Source organism: Tympanuchus pallidicinctus, unplaced genomic scaffold (assembly GCF_026119805.1).
Source record: "Tympanuchus pallidicinctus isolate F22 unplaced genomic scaffold, pur_lepc_1.0 scaffold1, whole genome shotgun sequence".
Taxonomy (NCBI): domain Eukaryota; kingdom Metazoa; phylum Chordata; class Aves; order Galliformes; family Phasianidae; genus Tympanuchus; species Tympanuchus pallidicinctus.
This window is the reverse complement of record NW_026294618.1, coordinates 54601616-54626749: the sequence shown is the minus strand read 5'-3', so window position 1 is coordinate 54626749 and position 25134 is coordinate 54601616. Positions and strand designations below refer to the sequence as shown.

The following is a 25134-nucleotide window of genomic DNA, read 5'->3' as shown; positions in this document are numbered from 1 at the left end:
ACTTTTTTGCTTCCAATTCTAATAATCAATTGTACGGAAGTTAATTTTGTGTTTCTGTGTATAATCTTGAGAATTCATTTACTGGAGTTAGTTTTAAAATTGTGAAGATGTTAAGTGTATTTTAGGAATAATATAGAATTTTATATATATACCCTAGCTTTATATATTACTATTTAGTTTCATATTCTGATTACCCTTTGATTATTTAATCACATCTTACTTTATAAATGGCGTATTGTCACTGTTTTAACCTGTTGCTCAGTTCAAATGTAAGAAATACTTTTTCAGGTAGCACGTGGTCATACTGGAGAATTAATTTCCTCAAATATTGCAGAGTCCAAAATAGGAAGCAATTTTCTAAAAAAGGGGCATTACACAAATTCATGTTTTGCTAACTGTTAAGGATGGCAGTCTCTCTAACTTCTAAATTGGGATGTTCCTCAGCAGGTGTTTGGTAGGTTCGGGAGAATGCAGTAGAGAAAGCATCAGTTGTTGCTTATATAGTTTTTAAAAAATAAAATAAAATTATAGGCCATAGCCCAGGACAGGTTAGTGAACTATATCAATTTTAAGTAATTCTGGCAGAGAAGAGCTTATGTCAATCAAGAGGAAGACCTCTGGTTTTAAATATTTTTAATAGAAATAGTTTACATGCATTTATATATATTCTTTCAATCGTGTTTTCAATTGTGTTTAAACTGTAACCGTGTTGCAAATTTTATGGTGAACATGAAATATCTTTACTCATTAAGCTGCTACATTAATCTCTGGGTTTTGTTGTTGTTTTTTGTCTGTTTGTTTCTTACTGTTTACAGAAGATAACACAGGCGTTTCTGCAGAAAATGATGAAGAAATGAGGACTTCAGAAATTTCAACTCAGTCTAAATTTGGTTCTGATGATGATCTTGTGTTGGGAGTTTATATCCATCGATCTGATCGACTTAAGACTGATCTTGTATCTCATCCTGTAGTTAAAATCCATATCGTTGATCAGAAAAGTGGCTTATATGTCAAAAAGGAACATAGGTGACTTTTGCTTAGTAAACTGTTTCCGTTGTCTGTGATTGTTATAAATACATATGTTTTTTTCTCCTGTTAAAATGGATCATGAAAATAACTCTGAAGCTTATGAGGTCTCTTGGCAGCTTCTACATCTCTGATAATGCATAATAATGCTTACAGTAAATTAGGATGATGTTCATTCTTTTTTGACTCTTTAAAATTATCTGTGCTATTTCTTTTATTGCTTTTAAGATCTGCATGTTTACCACACTGTTTATTCTGTATTCTTTCCTGAGAGACAGTGTCTCAAATTTTCTTGGCTCAGATGCCAAATTAGAATAAACAAGCAAAACTCTTGTGGTATAAGCAGCATTTGCCTTTTCATTTCCATAAAATAATTTCTAAAATCTTTAAGTGAAGTTCAGTCCTTTACATTTTTCTAATCACTTCTGTTACTTCATTTCACTGTTATTATCCATAATTATCCTGAAAAGCAAATTCTAACACTTTTTACGCCATAGACTCTATCAGAATCATTATGCATAAATGTGGTCACAGTGGCATGATTGTAAGAATTTTTGAATTTACTGTGCCACTTTCTGTGTACTTCACCAATTGTTTCAATCTTTGTGTTTTTTGATTATTTTTTTCCCTAAAATCAAATGTTATCTTATATTTTTCTTTGCTTTCATTAATCAAAGTTACTGTTTTGTTTGAGTTTTGTGGTTTTAAGACATTAAAACTATTATAACTTTTTGGAAATTTTTATACAGGGAGAGGAAAGTTGTGTCTTCCAACGAGGAAGAGCAAATCGACTACATTCTTCCTATTATGACACAGCCGTATGACTTTAGACAGTTTAGGTCAACAGTCCCAGATTGGGAGGAACAAATCATATTTAATGAGCGCTTTAATTATTTTATTCAAAACACTGAGGAAAGCCCTCAAGTAATTCTGTTTTTTGAGGTAAGATGAAATATTTTGATGTTTTGATTGTTTTGATTTTGTAAAGTTTGTGTGTAATTCAAGAGTGTATATATGGCTTATTCAAGTGTTTTATTTCAGTTATATTGAATTACAAGTGAAGCTTTAATATACAGCATTAAGTGGACGTTTCAAAAAGTAACATTGGTGTTTTTAACACCACTTGTAAATAAGTCAAAAAAACCCTGATCTGTAAGAATCAAGTTTTCTAATGAACTCAGCTAACAAACTCAATGTAAAGGCTCATTAAGATCACTTCAAATCATGAGGGATGATACCATGTAAAAAAGATAACACTTTCTTTTCTACATTCATATTTGAAACATTGAATGGCTTGAATTGGAAGGAATGTTAGGTTTTCAACCCCCTTGCTGTGGGCAGGGTTGTCACCCACCAGATCAGGTTACCTAGAGCCCCATTCAACCTGGCCTTGAATGCCTTCAGGGATGGGGCCCCCACAGCTTCTCTGGGCAGCCTGTGCCACTACTTCACCATCCTCAGTAAAGAATTCCTGTCTAACATCTGATCTGACTCTCCTTTTTCGTTTAAAAGTGTTCTCCCTTGTCCTGTCACTATGAGACTAAATAAATATATATCTTTTTATAAGCTCCTTTTGAGTACAAGAAGAGCACAGTAAGCTCTTCTTAGAGTACTTCTCCTGAACAAGCCCAGGTCCCTCAGCCTTTCTGAGAGAGGAGAGGTTCTTCAGTGCTCTGATCATCTTCATGGCCCCCTGGGCTGCAAGAGCACACTGCTAGCTCATGTCCAGCTTTTCATATGAGAGCCCTCAAGTCTTTCTCTGCAGGGCTGCTCTCAATGAATTCTCCCAGTCTGTACACATATCTGGGGTGGTAATTCTTGAAATATGAAAAGAAGCTTAAGTTCTTGAGTGGGGAAGGATGGGAGGAACTCAAAGACAGAGTCAGTCTGCTTGCAGCAGTGTGTCTTTTCCATTGTACCAATGAACGAGCCATTGCCCTGTTTTCTATTAACATTTTAGAAATTGTAGAGTAGGTTTTTAACATAATTTTCTGCTTAAGTATTTCAATTATTGTAAAAAGTGTATACAAAGACAGATTCTGCAGTATTTAACTGAAATTGCAAAGCTAATATATTATTTCTTTATTCCTTGTTTTTCTAATTCAAATACCTTATATATACAATCTCACTGTATGTTGCTTTTTTTTTTTTTTTTTTTTGATTTTCTGTGACACTCGTAAATGAACATGTCTAGAATTAAGAGTCTCCAATTACTTAGCACAGATCTAACTACAGTTGTGTTTAAAATTCTTTGTGGGAATTATGATGGTGGAGCCAAAAGTATGACTACACCAAAAACCTGCTCTTTGAACACCATAGTTTTTGAAGCATAACTTAGAAAATGAAATGATTGTTTTTTATATGCTTCATAAATTTAAAGGAGTTGCTATATATGAGAAGATTCTGATCTGATGAGAAAAATGAAGGCTCTTATAGGCTAACTGATGAAGTTAAGAAGGAAAATTAACTTTTTGACTGATCTTTTTCCAGTTAGATTATTTTACAGCTTGGTATGCCTGTTAGGAATGTTATCTGTACGTATCATATATGAACTGTAGGATTTATGAAAATTATTCATGATCTTTTTCCTGTTTTTTTTTTTTTTTTTTTTTTGAGGAAGAAGGGAGAAAAAAAAAATAAACCTGATCTTAAAGAAAAAAAAAAAAACAAACCACTTTTTTAAAACAGATCATAAATAGTCATTAGGTAAATGCAAAAGGTCCTTTTGCTTCTAATTGTGTCATTGTGTGGAAGAAGTACTTTTTTTTTTTTTGTAACTGTATAAAACTGAAATCTGTGATAAATCACATCTAGTGCATTTTTAGTGGTAATTTTTTATTGCTGTAAAGTATATATTCACTAAAAGTACAGTTATATTCCTACTAATGCTTGCAGATCCTTGATTTTCTAAGTATGGATGAAGCGAGAGTCAACTCTGATGCACAAATTCAGGACTGTGGTTTCCGAAAAATCTGCTGGGCATTTCTAAAGGTATTGTGAATTTTTAAAAGAAAAAAATATTAGAAACCTTTTTAATTATATAAAACAACTACTAGTAAGTGGTGAAATACTTTTGAATATTTCCAGGCAGCGGTGATGAAAAACAAATCCTTTCCTGCCTGTTCACATCCTTCCTTCTCTCTTCTCTAGATCAAGTCCAGAGGAAATTCAGTAAAGAATAACTATTTTTTCAAGAGGATATAGAATATAGAAATGTGGAATAATTTCCACATTTTATTTGCTCATCAAGAGTAAGAGACTATCTTGGACAGGGAAAGTAGAAACTTGCTATTTTCAGTTGACCAGTTTTCAGAAAGACTCCCTAGCCTGATAATAAAATGACTGCCATTTTTAATTGCGGAGCTTGAGATGCTGCAGCAGTGAGATAGAGCCTGCATGTCGTGCTTTTTTAACTCTATTTAGGGGAAACTCAAGTGTCTTCATTTGGGCTTTTAAGATCTAACAAGATTATTATATGTTTTAACCTGCTTCAGGGTTGTTCGTTTTTAACTACCTCTGTGAATGATAAATTTTGACAGCCGTGAAGCAGTCCATAACATGAGACATACAGGAGAAGATAAATGGACTGCAAGCTTACGGGAAAGCACAGGGACCTCCTGATCATTCTGTAATGATTCTTATCTCATCCCAAGATGATTCTACAGGAATCAGAATCCCCTGTCTGGGTGTGCATACAGCTAGAGCTGTGTTCCTGAATGAAAGCAAGGATGGACTTCAAGCTCATAAATACAAATAAAACTGACCTGATGAGGAGGCAGATTTGGAAGAGATTTTTTTATGGATTCACAGTCATTAAGGATTTCGACGATTCCAGCAAATGATTATTTAAAAAAAAATAAATAAATGAGGCTGCAGAGGTTCTTCCCATCTGCAGGATATCATTGCTGTGCATGTGAAATATACTTTAAGAACTAGACCACTGTCTAAGTGTTAGTCTTTGTGATTTCATGATTAAGGTATTTAATTATTTCATTACCACTTTTAGGAATAATAATCTTCCCCAGAGGAAAGTGGATTTCAGAATTTATGCTGTGTTTATTTGTAATATTAGAAATAATGAAAGATTTTTATTAGTTTTGTTTAAACATTTGTAGTGGAAATGTTAAGTCATTAACCAGTGATTGAGCACCTGGTGGGATGGTAGTGCCAACCTAGGAGAGCTCAGGTGTATGCAATGCACCTGAGTGACTGGAAGGGGTGGAGTCAGGATTCACTCCCTCCCAGGTGTCTTTTAAGGGTTGGCAGTGGAGGCAGGGGTATCTTGCTGGAATTCCTGGTTGTCTAAGGATTTCTAAAGGTGAACAGCATTTTTACTTTTATTTTTTTTGCCGTTGTTTCTGCGTCTATGCCTACTGCGCTTGGGCTTATCCTCACTTGCTGCAGCGTAGACCCTTCTACCCCACTGTCACTGCTGTGTTTTCAATCATGTTATAGCATTACAGCATTACACACTTCTCTTTTTAATCGCATTTACAGCTTGTTGGTGCAAATGGGGTTCTAAACGTTGATGGAAGACTCCGTCTGCAATTGTATTACCCACCTTCAAAGACCAGGTCACATTCAGACATTGTTGAAGTTTATGACTGGTGGGCAAAATGTCCTAGAAGTCGTTACCCATCAACTTTATATGTTACTGTAAGAGGCATAAAACTGCCAGATCATGTAAGTTAAATTTTATATATTTACTGGTACTAGGCTCCTACAGAAAAATCTGTGTAAATAGCTTCAGTGTGTGTCTCATATGTGTGCATGTATATAAATGCTAGCCTTGTGTGTAGAATGTAAAATAGTACATAACTAGCTATAATACAACTTTGCATCTTAAGATATTTGTTCCAAACTCAGTGCTTTGTGACTATCTTTGGAAAAATAGATGCTTTCTCCCACTTGTAGCATTGCATATTCTGTCATTGGCAGAAAATTCAGGGTATTTTCTGGAAAACAGATATTCCTTCTCATTAGGATAAATGCTTTTTTTAGTCACTGGACTCATGCAAATGTGTAAATTCTGTGAGAGGAACAGTAAGTCACTTACTTATGAATTGCTTTAAATAAATTTCCTAATATTTGAATCTCATGTATGAGATTCTTTCCAGTCTCTTCGTTTTTTCATCTGTAAAAAAAAAAAAAACAACCCACTTGAAGTTAAAAGTACTTCCGAATCTTTTCAGATAAGACAGTGTTTATTTTATGAATTTTTTCCCTAATAATTTTTTTTTTTTTTTTTTGCCTTAAGGTTGCCCCTTCTTTCCATTCTATGGTGGCTGTTCAACAGGAACAAAGTAGTGCAACACTGTGTGAGCTCCGTGGGGAGGGATCTAAAAGGTCATGTGAAGTCAGTTCTCTAGAGGAGAAAAAAGAGCAGCTAAAGTGGTCAAGGCTTCCTGGACAGGTGAGGTGTTTTATTTTCCTTTTGAAGTAAAACATAATTTAAAGTTTTATTACTTCTTAATAGCTTTATCTGTATGATGTGTTATGAGGCATTAAAACATGAGAAAGAACAAAACAACACTACTAAAAGCACAAAACGCAAAGATCTCTCTGAGGTAGCAGGGAAGGCACAGCTTCCAACCAATGTAGTTCATCCAACTGTTTTTCCCAAAAGAGTCAAGTGTTTTCATCTTCAGAATTCTCTAGGAATCTGAAAGGCTATTCAAGTACGTAAGTAAGGAAAGTAAGTAAGTTAGGAAGACAGTTCTCAAGCTTAAGCTAAATCGTACACCTACTTTCAAGGAGAACACTTCAACATATCTAAACCTTTATTTCCTAGTAATGTTTGCTAATTATAATCCTAAAGAATAGGTAAGACTGTTTTGCAGTGCAGATTTTCTTGCTACAAATGGCAGGTTCCCTGAAATGTTTATTCATGTTAATGTTAATTTTCCAAGAATTGCCATTCTGCAAGTAAGTGTTTATTCAAAGAGAAGTGAAAGAAAAATCCTAAGAATATTAGTTTGCAATAAAAATAAAATTGACAGTTCCTTTATTCTTAACTAAACCTTTGTTACCAACAGTGATCTGTTTTGTGATATGATGTCCACTGAAAACATTTTTGTAATGTTAGGAGGATGTTGCTCTGAAGAATACTAAAGCCAATGTTTTTCTAAAAAAAAAAAAAAAAATCATTCAAGGTTGTTATTTTCTTTGTATACAGAAAAATTATTTTAAAAATATATTTTAAAGATAATTTATTCTTATCTGTCTCCGTAAATATAGATAGATGATATTTTTCCAAAATGCTCTATTGTGAACTGAGTTTCCTATGAAATGTTTTTATATGAACTCAAGCTATCTGAAGTGTAAGTAAAATGTGTGGGTTTTTTTGAAGCTGAAATTGATTCAACGTTGTAATCTTTTAATTTAAAGAGAGGTTAAAAAGAAAAAATACACCTCCTCACATATATAGTTTTTACCAAGATGCATTTACTTGTATTCTTAAGTGAAGAACATATACTAAATTATTTCATAAGCAGATAATAGGAATATTTGTATATTTTAAGTGCATAGAAATCTGTTCATTTGTCATTCTTAAAAATAAATCAAATTTAGGTTAAATAGTCAAATGATTATTCTGGTTTGTTTAGTTTCTCTTAAGTATTGAATTTAGTTTTGAGGAAAAAGCCCATGGATAAAAAAGGAGGTGTTTTAAGAGATGATAAAACACTAATGCCTATATAACTTCTTGACAGTTAAACATTGGAAAAATATTAATAATAGGGAATTACAATACCGATGAGGAATGCTGAAGGTGATTTGGCAGACCAAACTTTTGTGTGCCTGTAGTTAGTTTTCTGAGTTCACACTGCAACTATTAAATTACTGAAAGTTTTACTTAGACTACTTAATGAAACTTGAGTTGCTAACTCCATAGCATATAATATGAAGGATAGTCATAGCTAAGTGTATCTTAAAATGAAGGGCATTTTCTTTTTAGTTTTCCTTGAGTTTTAAAGACTTGTCAGTTATATATTCGTTTCTGTTAGACAAGCTAAATGTGGTGGAAGTTACACAGAACTCTCTCTGTTTATGAGGTTGATTTTTTTTTTTTGAAAACTTGTGTAAGACAAGAGCTGAGAAAGTGTTTTGAGTGTTGTTCAGTCAATATTTATAACTCTGTAATCCCAATTCTTGTCTGAAAAGCTAGGCTTGTCGCATTCCAAACAAACATCTGTTTTCACTGCGAGGTGGAGATATGGGCTGTTTCTGTATTCGTTTCTCTCATGATGGAAGAACCCTGGCAGCAGCATGTGCAGGAAAGAATGGCTATCCCATTGCTTGTAAGTTAAAACTGTGCAGTACTTTTCTATAACTAATGTACTTTATCTTAATTGTGGTTTTAATAATTTAAACCTGTTGGGCCCAGTATCTGAAGAGTTAGGAAGGGTTAAGACATCTGTGACATATGTGAACCACTAGATGGAAGTGTATGCTTGCTGTCCGTGCACATCTAGCAACTGTTTGTTACTGTTTTCTGAAAAGGAGAATGTAAAGAAAATAAACTAGTACTAGCAAAAACTCAGCCTCAGGTTAGACTAATCTTTGCTTTATTTGTGTATAATTGATTGTTAATGCTTTCAAAATGTTTATTGTTCTATTTAAACTTTCATTAGTGTATGAAATTCCTTCTGGACAGTTCCTGAGAGAATTCTATGGTCACCTTAACATAGTGTATGATCTTTGTTGGTCAAAGGACAGTCAACACCTTCTTACTGCATCCTCTGATGGTACTGTCAGGTACGTATAATAGAAATCTTCTGGTAGATAGCTTCAGCAGCATGAAAGAAAGTGACACAATTTTGTGTGTATATATTTGAGAGTAAAACTTTCACAAAAAATAGTAGTATCTAAATGTAAAGCCCAGCAAACCAATGAATAAAAAAGGCTCTATGTTTCAAGAAATCATTGATGCAGTTGGAATATTCTGTCCTTGCAGAAACTGACATTGTGTACTCTACATTAGACTTGCAAATTTGTACCTGAGGCAGGAAATAGAAAATCTAAAATTTGTGAAATGTGTTTAAATCTGCCATTTTGCACGTATGTAAATTTTGATTTTTCTGGACATATAGCTAAATATTGCAACTTAAATTACCGTAATTAGAATTGGACTGTCTTATTTCAATGTCTGAATGTGTAACAATTAAAAAGTGTACTACCATGCGGTGTTAACGCTAAGATCCTAGTCTGTTTGAGGTTTAGAAGCAAAACTCTCAAAGCTGTAGAAAACAGGAAAATATGCCCATGACACTGCAGAATTTTGTTATGAGCAACTTCATAGGTTTTCATAGGCTTTTTTTTTTTTTTTTTTTAAGTTCTTCAGATCCCTATCTGTTGCTTCTGTTATGCAATTCAGTAATGCTACAGGGAGTTGCATAATTAAAATACCAGAAGAATTGTTAAATGATGTATGTGTGGAGCTTTTTTGCTATCCCCCTATCTTTTTCTGTGTATGAATAAAGAGAATATTTTGTTTATTTTATTTGGACTGGGGTAAAATAAGGTGTTTTTTTATATTACAGGAGGTGTCAGTTTCAGTTGTTTTTATTTATTTGTATGAATGCCGTGAATGTTCCTAAATTCTTGAGTTTGTGGCAGCAAGATGAAACTGCAGCCATCTACCTCCTTTTCTGTGTGCTATGCGTAATCATAGTATGAGTTATTTCCTGTGTTTATTGTCCACTGCCTTCAAAGTGACTCAGTTCAGGAAAGAATTTTCTTCTTTTTCCCTTAATGTTGGAATTACTTGACTTTTGAAACATATTAGAATTAAAGGATGAGCAGGGAAAGAACCTTTGTTATTTTAAAGTCATATTAGTTTATTACCTGGATCATCACTCAGAGAGTTGTACAAAAGGCTGAAGGGAAAACTCAAAGTTAATCCTTCTTTATACAATGTCTTCTACTGGCAATGCTGCCTTTGAGCCTACCTAAGATTTAATATCTCATTATTTCTGAGCAATAAATAAGCTTTTCTGCTGTTAGAGCAAAACCATTCTAAGATAGGTTTGTGACTTTGTACATTAAGTTGCAAGTTAATAGATGTACTCTTAGGGACTGTAACTTTGTAATGAGCTCACCTCAGAGTGATATTAGAATTCTTCAGCATTTGCTGGAAACAAAACCTCAAACTAAGCACTCAAACAATTAGATTCCACGTTGTAACTGTGTGCTCTCTGCAGTGTGCCATCTGCCTCTATTTCATAGTCCGTGTACCATTGCATTTATGGGTTCATCTTAGGAAAAGGCTCAACAGATGAGCATGAAACAACATTTCTTAAGAAAAGCTTGATATTACAGCTGTGGATAGTGAAGGACAGGAAATAAACTCGGTTCTTACTATGCACTTATCTGAAGAAAATGTCTTTGAGATCATGATTGCCACTGTATGGTAGATGATTGTTTTTAAAATTTTCTGGGTTTTTAATTTTTTTTATTGGTTCTGAATGCGCATTTGTGAGTTGTGCTTTTATTCTTTTTTTACTTCTATTTTGTTTTTCTTGTAATGTTACGTCACTTTTAATAATGTGTTTATAACTGAAGAAAGGAAAAAAAAACCAAGCCATTCCATGAAATCCCTGGTGTATTTTAAAATGTGCAAAATATCCATTAAATAAGTACTCCTGAATTTACCTAGAAGACAGAGTATCATGTGAGGTATTAGATGTACCTTAATTCTTGTTTGAAAATAGCCTATTAGAGGATTATATGTGGAACAAATTGGGACGATTAAAAATGGCTGTTAAGTGTTTGCAAGCATTTGACTTTAGAACCACTAGCATAAAGTAAGGCATCAGTTTTGCCCATGTATATGATTGCTTTATTCAGTAGATATCCTAACATGTTTTCCTTTTAGAATGTGGAAGATTGAAACACAAGTTGCATCTGCAGTGAAGGTTTTCCCTCATCCTTCATTTGTTTACACTGCTAAGTACCACCCAGTTTCTGACTCTTTGGTGGTGACAGGATGTTATGATGCTGTAATTAGAATATGGAATGCCAGTGTGAAAGAAATCCATGGGCAACTGCTACAAGAGCTTGATGGTCACAAAAGTTTCATCAACACACTTTGTTTTGATACTGAAGGTATATACCTGGTATTACTTCTTCAAATATTACTTACTTCAACTGAAGACCAGTTTCGTGCAACTTGATTTATTTCCTAGAAGCAATGTGAAATGCTATGATAAAATCATTTTAGTTCTGTTTGTAATTAATATATTAGTATTGTGTGTTATTTGAAACTACTTTGGATAAGCACAAAGGGACATGTAGTTCCTGATGTAATTGAAGGGTAATCAGGAATGGTAAGCATAGAAAAGATGTCACTCAGCAGTGATGACTGGACAAATTTTGATAGCAATTTAAGTTTGTATTGTCCCTGTAACTATCTAATATTTGCTGGTTAATATTTTGTATATATTGCGGCAAAAAAATAGCAGAAGATAAAGTACAGATACTGCTATTCAGAGGATGCAAACGCAAAAGTATGCAGGTGGAAAGCCTGGTAGCTAGTGTAAAGAGTTAAATAGGGGGAAAAAAGCATGTTTGGATAAGGAATTGAAGAATTACGTAATCATTTAAGAGCAGAAGCAGGAAGTTTGAAACCAGATTGAAAGAACTCTCAGCACTTGAAAAGATTACGTGATCAGAACAGTAACAAAGACAGATGCTCCGTGTTGTTTGAAGTTGCCGACTAGAAACAAATAAAAAAATAGAATAACAGAAATAAGACTGAGAATTTTAATGCTCGGCTGAAGTGGAAAGGTGGTGAGATAAGAGGGCAGAGATTAGTTCAAACGTTTTGAAGAATGTTAACTGGTAGATTAACAGCTGAAAGTGGGTAGTGTCACAGGTGCACTGACGTAATTCTCTGGTTGATGGGGAGAGTTGAAAATAGGTGAATGAATAATGTACTTGAAAGTATTTTACTTTGGGTATTAGTGACTTCCTTAGTAGTTGTGTGATTCGTTTTTGGAAATATTATTGATTATAGTTTCTAAGTAGAGGAAAATGTTGCGTTTTTCCTAAGCAGAATTTGTGCCTAAGTTAAGATCAACTATTGGAACGTGTTCAAGTTGCTCTTGGGGAATATATAGATAAGCATGAGATGTTCATCACTATCATTCACTATCAATAAAAGCTGGGGAATTAAGGGATTGAGCAAAGCCCCGTGGAAAAAGACTTAAGACAACTGGTGGCTGGCAGGTGGTCAGACTGAATAGCTATGTACCTTCTCAGCCCAGAAACCAACTGTATCCTGGGCTGCATTTTAAAAAAAAAAAAAAAAAAAAAAAGTGTGGCCATCAGGATGAGGGAGGTGATCCTCCTCCTCTACTCTGTGTTGATGAGATTTCACTTGGAGTACTGCATCCAGATGTGGAGTCCTCACTATCGGAGAGACATGGACCTGTTGGAGTGTGTCCAGAAGAGGGCCACAAAAATGATCTAAATGATGGAACTCCTCTCCTATGAGTACAGGCTGTGAGAGCTAGGGCTGTTCAGATTGGAGAAGGCTCATAGGAGACCTGAGAGCAACCTTTTGGTATCTGAAAGGAGGCTGTAAGCAAAAAACGGACTGACTCTTTAGCAGGATCTGTTGTGGAAGGGCAAGGTTTCAAACCTTGTGAAAGGAAATGGTTTTAAACTGAAGGAGGGAAGATTGAGACTGAATATAAGGAAAAAGGTGTTGTTTTTTTGTTGTTGTTGTTTTTTAACTATAAGGGCTGTGAAGCACTGGAGCTAGTTGCCCAGAGATGTAGGTGACCTGTCCCTGAAGATATGCAAGGACAGACTGGAGGGGACTCTAAGCAACCTGATCTAGCTGTAGGTGTCCTTGTTCATTGGAGGAGGGTTGGACTATGTGACCTTTAAACGTTCCTTCCAACTCATGATTCTCTGTAACACTCACTGAGCTATGAATGTTCATTTTTAGCATATGAATAGAAAATGAATGAATTTAATAAAATTTTTAGCATCCTAGTGTCTAACTTATTTGCTAAATCTAGTATAAGCAAAATGTATTTGGTACTGATTATGTCATAGCAAAACATGAAGTAATTTGTTTTTGCCTATTCCTGAAAATAATAGAAGCTTTCTTTTTGTTCATAACTCCTTGTCTTTATTTGTTCTTTTGTATGGTTTTCTGAGACGATATTTTTATTTCACAGGGCTCCACATGTTCTCAGGAGATAGTTCAGGACTGATAATAGTTTGGGATACGTCTGTGAAAGGAAGTTCTCAATGCCTGTTTCAACACTGGAGAATTAATAAAGTATACAGGTTTCTTAAACTAGCATTGTAATTTTTATGTGAAGTGTTGCAAATCTAGTCACTTGATTAGAATTCATTGTTTAACTGGAAATAACTTGTTAACAATACAAAATCATGTTGTGATTCATTGACAGCATTTTTGAATTATTTCACACGTTTAATTTTGGCATATAAAACATGAAAATTCTTGAGGTTTAATAATGTCATATTAACAGATATATGTGAATTAGATTTGTTCACTAGAGAAAACAGCGCAGTCACCTTTAATACCTTTGAGGCCTAATGTTCAGTCAGTGTTTCTGTCATCAGCTGTGTTTCAGAAGCTCACTAGTAATAGGATCTGCCTTGTGGTTATGAAAAGCTGATTGCTTAGGGATCTAGGATCAAACATTTTCCTTAACCGAATAGAGTGAAGAGAGCAGGAGAAGAGCAATGGAAGAGAAAAAAGAATAATAATGTTTACAAACTTGAGTATTAAAACAGAACTTCTTCTCATCTTTCTGTAGGAAATAAAAGAAAATGATCTTAAAGGAACTCCAATAAATCATTTGGAGGTGCATCCAAATGGAAGACGTTTATTAATCCATGCCAAAGACAGTACCCTGAGAATTACTGATCTCAGAATGTAAGTAGATTTGGGTATTACTGTATAGTTACTTTTATTTTAAAATTTTCTTAGTGGAGAAATTAGATTCCATAAAACTGCTAGATGTATGATTGTGAAGAAGAAAGATGTCCTAGTAATTAAAGGTTAGAAATATTAGTGTTGGAAAATCGTCTCAAAACACTGTTGTATTGTAGGCCTTCTGTGTGAGGTTGGGTATGCCTTTTAGAATAAAATTGCTAAAAATGACTAGATGTCTTAAGCTCCAGAGTCAACATGAAAGATAACACTCTAACCTCCTGAAGATTGCATTCCCTTTTAGAAATGAAATCTAGGCCTGAGAGTAACTTTGAAATTTTAACATTCATATATTTCTCTCAGTTTCATATTGGGAAGTGCCTGGAAAAGTGTAATGAAGATTGTCATCATATATATTGAATAATGCAATTATGTACATATTATGGTTGTTTTGAGCAGGTGGTGATATTTTTTTAAACTTAATTCTTGATTACTTTCTTCTTTTAATAGTTGTGAATGTAATGCTCTACTAATAGATTGCAAGAAATGAGGTTGACAAAATCACTGGAGTTAGTGAGGTTGGATGGGACCTGAAGAGTGTCTAACTCAACCCCACTAATCAAAGAACAAGAGTAGGTTGCTGAGGGCATTGTCCAATTGTGTTTTGAGTGTCTCCAAAGAATAAAAGTCCGTGACTTCTGTAAGCAGCATGGTCTAGTGTTTGTACATCTTCAAAGTATGAAGAAAAAAAAAGCTTAGGTTGTAAATGGAATATCATATATTTCAGCTTGTGGCAGCATGAGAAACTTGTCATGGCCTACTTCCTCCAGAGATCTCACTACTGCATATATTGGATTGTGTGTTTGAGCTAGCTGAAGGCTTTCTAGTCCTAAAAGTGACTCTTTATTTGTTACTGTAAGTGGTAAATTATAATGACTGTGCTAGAAGGTTAAACTCAATGAAAGCCTGAAATCTGTAGATGAACTGAAATAACTTGTAGCCTTTTTTTTTTAAAGTTGATGTTGATGTCCTATCAGAACAATTTCAGAATCATGAAGAGAGTTTAGTTTCAGAGAGAAAATTGGAGATACATATTTAATCTCTATAAGGAGTTAACATGATATGCAATTGCACAATTGTTTTAAGTCATCTTATCGGTAGAATACAGCACACCTTTAGCCATGTATTCCTAGTATTTTCTGTTTATCAGCTCTAGAGATCTTTGCAGGGTAAGTCAGATCAGTGAACTGATCCAGCTGAAAATCAACCTACAAAAGCAAATGATTAATATTAATTTAAATCAGTTATCTAATCTAACTCATCTGATAGCTGCTAATACACTAGAGAAATGAGGTAGAGCCTGGGAAAATAAGGGTGGAGAGGTTAGCAGCAGGACTACTGCTTTGACCACAGCCCACAGTTACACTGGCTTAAATCTATCAATAAACCACAGAGTCAGATACCCAGGAATGATAAGTTTGCACGTCATCATTAACTCTTCATTCCGTGCATGAGAAAAGAGGGGGTGGAGGTCACAGATCAGCACAATTCACTTTGGCGGCTAGTTGTTCTGAACTGTCCTCTTTCAACTTTTTTATTTTTATCTTTTTGGACAATGCTGTCCTGTCACTCAGGTATGTGATCAGCATTTTGTTTCGGACATTAGGGTTTCTTTCATATACAAGTTAGTTTCACATCATATAGAGCATCTCAGAGATACTGTCTTTTTGTTCGCACAACCTAAACTCTCGCTTGGGAAAATATGTTCTTGCAATATGATCTTCAAAGCATCCAAAGATTGCCAAACGTAATCACATCTCAGATATATTTATTCAGAATATTGTTAAAAGTAATGCTCTGTCTTGTAATATAAATCACATTGCAGTTCTCCCGGCATATGTCCATTGCTTCTGCAGTAACCTTTTAAAAATTACTGTCCTCTTTGAGGGCTGTTTTTAGCCTATAACTATTTTTCTTGCCTCAAAATCTGCATCACAATATAATTTCTTTCTTCACTTTGCACTTCTATACCTCTTCTAGCTGTATGTGATGTTGGAGGTCTCTTGCAAGCTGGGCTGCTGGTTTAAATCCTCTTGCCAGTTCTATCTTACGTGATGCTTACAACTTATTTAACAAACTAGTTCATTTTTAGATCATTATGACTATGCTGACCAGTAGTTTCTCAGTGATGAAGATTCCTACTCTTAAATAGGAAAATGATATTAAAATATTAACATCAACAGCAAAAGATGTTTGTCTAAAATTTGTTGATTGTTCTGCTGCTTTTGTAATGAAGTAAATAATAGCCTGAAAAGTGTAACGGGAGATGCTAGATAAATTTACGCATTACTGAGTTGCAGTTAAACTCAAAAAGCATAATGAAAATATTTTTGACAGAGCTGGGAATAATAGTACTAATTTCCACATTTTCTTTGGAGCCCTGAATCAAGAAAATTTGAATACCTATATCTGTATCTATTCTCCATATCTAAGTATATACTTTTTTTTTTTTTTAATGAAAGATATACATGTGTAATTTCAAGTTCATTAAAAAAGTAGGGAAAATGAAGGGTAAGAGTTGCACTCAGCAAGCAGTGGGTGCTCGTATATTTACTTGAGAATCACTGTTTATTTTTCTGAGATATAGGAAGGAACTGAGACGAGAAGTTGTCTAAAATGGAAGTATTTTCTACATTTACAGACTATTCTTTATTTTCAGCTTGGCTACAAAGAAGTATATAGGTGCTACAAATTACAGAGAGAAGATTCACAGCACTTTAACACCATGTGGTACATTTCTTTTTTCTGGAAGCGAAGATGGAAAAGCTTATGTGTGGAATCCAGAGACAGGTAATTGTCCTATGATTTTAACTGAATTTGTCAAGATTGAGAGGAAAGGATTCTCTAAGCTTTACTGAAACGCTTTTGATATCAGGTGAAACCATCAGTAAGATGTTCTTAAATCTTGGAGCCTTAGCTCCATCTTTTAAGTAGTTGTCATTAATTTCTAATATCTAGTTCTTTAGAGGAAACAAATAGGCAGAGATAGAATTTGTGGTATTCAGCAGGAGTGGAGCACCTTAAGCTGAGCTGCAGTTCCACAATTCATGCGTGCAGATAAGCATCTTGAAATACACAAAAATGTTTTAAGTCAAATCAGTTATTTTGTTGATTGTTTTGATTTGATTTGTGTTTGGGTGGTTGTTGTGCTTTTTCTTTTTTAATTTGGGGATTAGGCTTTTGTTGTACAACATGTTTCTCATTTCCCAGGGCTGATCTGAGATTCTGAGTGTGTTAGCCCTTTGGAGTAAATTCATAAATTATTCCTCAGACTTAATAATTTTAAAATAACTTTACTACCAAAATATTTCTGGAATATATCTAAATGAGAAAAGATAAAGACTTTGTAATCTTGACTGTATGAGGTAATTGCAAAAAAAAAAAAACAACCCAGCAGTAGGTAACAAGCACTCTCTAGTTTTCTTGACAAAAACTTGTCCTTGATTATGATGTGAAGAATTTTTTAAAAGGAAAAATGCTAAGTCATTTAAAACTGGTAGTTAGCCAACAGTTTTATTTTGGTTTTCTTTCCATGTTTCCAACTAGATCAGCTCGCATCCATGCCACTACATGATTTGTCTCAAAACTTAATATAAGTAGATAAATATGATACGGGAGAGAGAGACTGTGTTAATATATTTTCATTCAGCTTTCACTCTTTCTTACTTAATGTACCATGTATATATTCACACACAATGTACACAATGTGATCATCTGAAGCACAAATTTTATTTCATTTTTTAATAACGTTTACATCTACAACTAAGATAGATATCAGTGGTGAAATAAAAGCACAAGCTTTTATTTCATTACATGTGCTATGTAACACCACCTTTCCAGAACTTGCTTAACAGAACAGCACAATTCAGCTAACCTGATGCATCCTCTGGGGTTTCCTGTAGCTGTTGCAACACCTCTAACCTTTCTGACTTCTTGAATAACTCAAAAGCTTGCAGTGCTTTTTGTTTGTTTCGTCACGTAATACCTTTCAATAAGGAAATTATATAAAGAATGTTTATTTAGAGTAGTGGTCAGTACATTTAAAAAATATGAGCCTTAACCAATTCAAGAAGTAGTATACTCTCTAAGTACCTGATTGTTTTTCTATCCTACAGTAATATATCATTTTAGTTGTTCAGCTGAATGTTTGACTCTATTTTAATAGCGTAGGAATAATTTAGCTTACAGCTTCAGAATCATTACCTACTTCAGAAAGGTAAACAAAGTCTTTAAGTGTTTTGGCACTCTGCAAAATACTGCAGTTACTCAGCTGTATCAGATACATTTCCATGATACCAATAACTTTGTTTCACTTCTGCAGGAGATCAGGTGGCAATATATTCTGAACTTTCCTTTACATCTCCACTTCGTGACGTTGCCTTTCATCCACATGAACATATGGTGTCATTTTGTGCCTTTGGTCAAAACCAACCAATACTTGTATATATTTATGATTATAAAGGTACAGTACAAACTCTCTTTATATGTATACATGTAATTTGAATATGGTGTGTATTCCATATGAATATGGAATTTTGAGATGGTGAAGGGCCTGGAGCATCTCTCCTATGGAGAAAGGCTGAGTGAAATGGGTCTGCTCAGCCTTGAGAAAAGAAGACTGAGAGGGGACCTGATCCAGGTCTATAAATATCTAAGGTGTGGGGGGCAGAGTGCTGAGGCCAGACTGTTTTCAGTGGTGAGTGGAGACAGGACAAGGGGAACGGCCAGAAACTGCAGCATAGGAAGTTCTGCACAAATGTGCAAAGGAACTTCTTTACAGTGAGGTGACGGAGCACTGGAACAGGCTGCCCAGGGAGGTGGTGGAGTCTCCTTCTCTGGAGATGTTCAAGACCTGCCTGGATGCCGACCTGTGCGACCTGCTGTAGGGAACCTGCTTTGGCAGGGGGGTTGGACTCGATGATCTCTGGAGGTCCCTTCCAGCCCCTACAATTCTGTGATTCTGTCATTTTTCTTTACTTCAGTAGTTATTTGCATAGTGTTTGTACTTCTTTTGAAGAGGAGAAAAAAAAAAAAAGGTCAATTGATGATAGTAAATATCCTTATTCAGGGAGATACCAAAACATGACTGGACTTAAGCTGGAACAGGAAATTGAATTAGACACCAGAAGTCTTTCTACTTCAATGATGTATTATTGTGTGATTCTCTAACAGCACTTCTTGGCATTTAGGCAGCAATGTGCAAATACACTGATCACTCTGAAAGTAATGCCTCCTGTTTATTTCCATGAAAACTGCAACAGGTACAAAGAGCACAATAACACTATTTGATAGAGCAAATTCTCAGCTACAGAACACTTATTTTTCAACTTAGTCACCAGCATTAGCAATGCATTTTCATTACTGATGAACAAGCACCAGTGTTCTGTGCTTGTGAAAATCTGCACCAGTGGAAATGACCCATTGATTCGCAAGTGCTGTGACTGCACTGTTGCTTGGAAAATGTTGCCCACCCAGTTCATCTTTCATCAATCCAAACATATGGAAGTCAGAATGCACCGAATCCAGACTATACAGTGAGTGTAGTAAGACAGTCTGCAGTTGCCAAGATTGGCAATTTGCTCTTCAGATGGGTATGGGGCCTGTTGTTGTGTTGCAAGAGAAAGGTTGTCTTAAGTTTGAACATTCAGTTTAGTCAGTATCTCAGTGTAGCTGTCAGAGTTCATGGTTTGTCTGGGTACAGGAAAAGGATTACCCCTTTACTATCCCACAGGACAATGCACATCACTTCACCTGCTGAGGTATACAACTGTTTTGACTCCTGCTTAGACTGGTGACACTGTGTCTCTTGACTGGTAATGATGCAATCCAGGAAACTGTCATCTTCTACCTAGTATTAGTTCAATAGCTCCTGACAAACTTGCATAGGGAAATCTTTCTTTTCCGGTGTGATCACGTGTGGAGCCCACGTGGCATAAGCTTTGCAATATTCAAATATGACTACCATTCTTTCCAATGCGTTGAAGTTGATCTGCAGTTCTATATGCAGTTTCCTGGTTGTAATGTGTCAGTTCACACAGATGAGCTGATCTAGACATTCTTCTGGTGTAACGTCTGGCCACCTGGAATTTGGCACGCAACACTCACTACCTCACTGTGTTCACATCTGCTCTTTGGTCTCTGTAAGCATTCAGCAAGTGTCATAGAATCACTAAGGTTTGAAAAGACCTCTAAGTAGATCTTACATTCCAGTCATCCACCTACCACCATTATTTCCTCATTAAGCCATATCACTTAGTTCCACGTCTAAGCATTTCTTGAACACCTCTTGGGATGGTGACTTAACCACCTCCCTGAGCAGCCCATTGCAGCACCTGGCTGCTCTTTTGGAGAAGAAATTTTTTTTAATAGCAATAGGACTAGAGTTAATGGCTTCAAGTTGTGCTGGGGAAATTCAGGTTGGATGTTAGGAAAGGTATTGGTGGTATGTGAAAGTTGGACTACATGATCTTAGAGCTCTTTTCCAACCTTGGTGATTCTATGATTCTAAATGTCCAACCTGAACCTCCCCAGTGCATCTTGAGGCCATTTCCTCTAGTTCTATTGCTAGTTATTGCGAAGAGGAAGCCAACACTTCACCACAACCTCCTTTCAGGTAGTTGTAGAAAGCATTAACATCACCCCTGAGCCTCATCCTCTCCAGACTGAACAATCCTAGTTTCCTGAGCCATTCCTCATAAGACTTGTGTTCCAAACCTCTCACCAGCACAATTCTCTGGATGCACTCCAGGGCCTTGATGTCTTTCTTTTAATGAGGGGCAGAAAACTGAATGCGGTATTTGAGGTGCAACCTCACCAAAGCTGAGTACAGGAGGATGATCACCTCTCTGCTCCTGCTGGCTACACTATTTCTGAGGCAAGTCAGGAGGCCATTGGTTGATGAATGTCAGTGGGTGTCATTTTTTCTACACAGAGGAATTCCATTCCATGCTTTGTTTTATATACACTTCCATGTCAGATGCCATTTTGTCAGACTGCCCCTCTGTCTGTTACATGGCAACAAAACGTAACAGGATGTTAGCGGGAAGGTTCAGCCTCTACTGCAATACCACCAACATCCACCTCTGACATCTTGGTCCAGCATAATAGAATAGGAGGCATTATTTTCAGAGCACCTTTTGTATTACTTAAAATCCCCTTGTCAATATCAAGGTGGATTATGAAGCCAGAAAATAACATTGTTCTGAGAATTAGTGAACAGCTTAAAAATTCTCAGTATTTCATATTAGGCTTTGTTACTAAATAATTCTTAGTAGCATAGAAGATAATTGATATGAGATCATATAGATTTTTTTAATTAATGTTAAGCTTCTGATGTGAATATGTGGCAGACAATGTTTATTTCTCATGTTATTTACTTGTTAAAGAGAAGATGGTCAGAAATGCTAGCTGTGAGTTTGTGGTCTGCAGAACAAAATCCAGACTGTCCATTGCACTTTTCTCTGGTTTTGTGTTTTGTAGCTAGCTTTAGCAGTGTCACTGTTTCAATTAAGGACATATTATTAGATTTTGATAGTAGATAATGTGAATGAGAATTAAGCATTAAATCTTGCTCATCTCCGACAGATTTTTTTGTTTAATTTACATTTGTCATGATTGTAGGTTTATAAAGCTAATCCTGACTTCATAACTGCTTTTTAAATAACATGCACTAATGAGGTTACTCATATCAAATCTCACAGTTCAAGTTATTTGTCTATTGAACCACTTGACTTTCACAGGAAAGTAAAGCGGAATGACTTTGCAGTCAATATTTAGTGCTAAACTTCAACCTAGTATGGTACATGCATTCTAGAGAGCAGTGGAAAATTTGTCAGTTGAAGGATTCCTTTAAAACAAATTTAGTACTTTTCAGTAGGCAGTGAATCTTTAAAAAGCTAGTAATGTGTGTGCATGTATATTTAGAGATCACACTGATATCACACTGGTAGTTATTTGTATCATCTGACTTTAACTAAGTCACTGGTGTCAGTAAGATTTTGCATAGGTTGTGGTTTTTTCTACATTGTCTGTTACTAACTTTTTGTTCCTTTTCTGGCTGAAAGCACACACTGCTTTCAGAAAACAGTCTTAATGCTGCAGTGTTGAAAGAGTTAATCATACAGTAATATTAATTTTAGTCATTGATGCATTTTTTTTCAGACTCCAACAGTATGTGTTTTACACACACCAGAAGTTTTATAAATATCTTGGACAGAAGTTACATGTAAAATTAAACATTAACATTTATTGACTTGAGACCACAGTGTGAAAATTACAAAACTCATGTTATTTGTTTAAATGAGAGAGCGCACAGCTTCCATCGAAAGTATCCTGTTCTAGATGAGTCAGCTGCTTCCTAAGAAGAACTCCTGTACTTATACATGTGTCTAACAAAGAACATTTCAGAACAGGTGTAACAAGGTTATTTGAACTTACTGCAAGCTATATACTTCCTGGCTTTTGAAAATATTTTCCCATTGTCAGTGTTTCTTTGTGGAGAGTTCCACTGTTTATCAGCAATATCATAATATGAGTGCAGAATGAAGGGTTGTTGAACAAAGATAACAGAAGGGAGACATTGTGATCAGGAAGTGTATGGGGAAAGTTTCATGTCTTTTTGAGGTTTTTTCTCCTTAGCACTATTAGTACAAATTCTGATGGTGTTTCACTGAAGATGTGACTGGCAAAATGATAGGGGTCACTGAACAGTTTTTTTTCTCTTGACAATGTAAGTCTTCACCTGACATATTTATATTGGTTGTTTTCACAGTTGCACAACAAGAAGCTGAACTTGTAAAGGATCTCAGCTCATCGCTTAGCACAGCTTCTCCAAGAGGCCTGCAAATTAGTAGCAGTTTTTCTGAAATACCTATGCAAAAAAGTTCAGTGATGTCTCCAGCAGATCAGTTTGCCAGTGTTGCAAGAACATCAATGCGAATGCAAAAGCTGAAACAAAAACTTGATTCTGTAATGGTAAGTCATTTTTTTCTAATGCAGAAGTATGCATTTTTCTCGAAGTTCATATTCTTAACTTATGTAGCAAAACATATGTGTATAGTCTTGAGATCTCTTCAGAAATGAATACATATTTCTGTAATGTTGTTGCACCTCTGACTAACTCTTTAGAAGAGATCACATAAAGCTTAATTCTTGTTGTGTTTTTTTTTTTTATCAATTACTAGTGGTTAGGAATGGATTTTTTCAACACCCATTGCCGTTCACGCTATCTACTCTCTGGATCACTGTAGCTAAACTTTAGGAAGGTTGTTGGTTGTTGTTTCTTTTCATCTATTCACCTATAGAACTATGTTTGGCCTAAGAAACAGCAGTTTCATGTCAGGGGACTGACTGTGTAGGGCTCAACTGTGTGGGATGAATTGCCTTCTGTTGGGTGCAGCCATTTCCAGTAAGCTCCGCAAAAGCAGTTTGGACCCACTTCACGATGAAACTGGAAATGATCAGAAAAGCATATGGTACCTCTAGAAAACCATTAAGGAAAAATATAGCTGCAAGGGGCAGGAGGCACCAGCAGAAGGTGCAAAGGGAAGCACATGAGGAGGCATATTTGGAAATAAAGAAGAAAGGATTTGAGGAAGAAACATAGAACCATGCACAAGTAGAGCTACAGGATAAGATAATGGAAAAAGCACAAAGAGAAGCACAAGAGAAGGTGTGTGAGGACACAAGAGAAAAGATAGGAGTATGTACGTCCCTGAAAGAACTGCAACCCGTGAGAAATCCCTGCTGGAGCAGGTACAACTCCTGAGGGGACTTTGGCCTGTAGAGGACCCACACCAGAGCTATTAAAAAGGGTAAGAAACAGTGACAGACCAAGAAATACTGCTAGTCACTAACCCATCTCCTGCACTATGCATTGCTTTACCAAAGGGACTAAGTGTAACACAGCGTTAAAATAAGGCAGCTAGAGACTACAAAAAGGGAAGAAGAGATGTTTCAAATGAAGTCGAGGCAGATAAAGAGGAAGGAGAGATGTTTTCTTTTAGTGTTTTTTTTACTGCCTCGGTAGTTTCTCAGTATCTGAATTGGTAATTAAAAGCTTTTGTAATTGACAATAAATTTAAGTAAGCAAATTCACCAACTTGAGGCTACCTCACGTTTGACAAGAAGGCAAAATATTTCAAGACTGTGCAGTTATAATTAATATTCACAATTACATGAACTGCATTTGGGTTTCCATGTATTATTTTTCACTTTAAGTACTTTTGAGTGCATGTTGATTTTTACGTAGCCTTGGGCTTTGTCTGCATTAATAATAGTGGTCATTAGATTAAGGTACTTGCTACTGAGGACCCTGTAGCTATTCTCATCAAATTTCAGAGGTTTTCATTAGAATTATATGTAGTCTGGTTCTCTGGCCTATACATCCCCATTATGCTTGTGTTTTGAAACTATCCAAAGGAAAGCTATCTCAGCCCTGTGATTTCTGGACTGCAATCTCTTAGTGGACCTCATTATAAAATGCCGTAATAGAGCATGGCTAGTGGTAGCATGTGACTGCTATCCGTACATCTGGCCACACATAAGTAAGCAAGTCTTGTTTATGTTTTGCCTATTTTGTTCTTCCTCTACAAGTGAGCCCTAGTGCCTTGAAGTTTATTATGGGAAATGAGAGACATAGTATGAAGATAATCAAGCGTCTAATTTTGCATTTGGGGAAAGTTCTTTAGAAAGACTTTCAAGGAGAAAAGATTCTTGCTCTTCTGCATGTCTTCATCTGAGGAAGTAGATGGGGATAATAAATTTCTTGGAGTTTTTTTGTTGTTGTTGCAGCAGTTTGATCCAAGAATTCTGGGTTCTCAGAGACAAATCTGTTTTAGTAGAGTCATGTGATAGACTACAGAATGATGATTGTGAGCTTTTAGTATCGATTTCTGTAAAGTACACTGAGATCTTCTGTCAAGAATTTTGCACTATGTGTTTCCTGTAGTTAGATGAAACGGTGTAAGCTTACTGTGTGTTTAAGAGGATGACTTTCAGCCACTGTCGTAATCCTAACCTGCCATTTATAAATGACAGACCAGTTCAAGATGAACAAGTCCACTGTTAGCAGAATTGTGACCAAAGTCTTGGACAGCATCCTCCAAGCCCTCTGCTCGTGGACCATATATTAGGGA

At 35.6% G+C, this 25134-nt stretch overlaps 1 protein-coding gene across 6 annotated transcripts in view; it reads left to right on the top strand.

Moving 5' to 3' along the window:
• Positions 1 to 25134, top strand: part of AHI1 (Abelson helper integration site 1) — a 94860-nt gene that overhangs the window by 11546 nt on the left and 58180 nt on the right. For all 6 annotated transcript variants that reach the window (XM_052680573.1, XM_052680563.1, XM_052680542.1 and 3 more), the window contains exons 6-18: positions 816 to 1026; positions 1776 to 1968; positions 3922 to 4017; positions 5524 to 5709; positions 6284 to 6439; positions 8192 to 8324; positions 8658 to 8781; positions 10901 to 11130; positions 13215 to 13318; positions 13824 to 13942; positions 16659 to 16789; positions 18321 to 18461; positions 22770 to 22972. In XM_052680573.1, the coding sequence (XP_052536533.1) occupies positions 816 to 1026; positions 1776 to 1968; positions 3922 to 4017; positions 5524 to 5709; positions 6284 to 6439; positions 8192 to 8324; positions 8658 to 8781; positions 10901 to 11130; positions 13215 to 13318; positions 13824 to 13942; positions 16659 to 16789; positions 18321 to 18461; positions 22770 to 22972 (2027 nt within the window). The remainder of the gene's footprint in view (positions 1 to 815; positions 1027 to 1775; positions 1969 to 3921; positions 4018 to 5523; positions 5710 to 6283; positions 6440 to 8191; positions 8325 to 8657; positions 8782 to 10900; positions 11131 to 13214; positions 13319 to 13823; positions 13943 to 16658; positions 16790 to 18320; positions 18462 to 22769; positions 22973 to 25134) is intronic.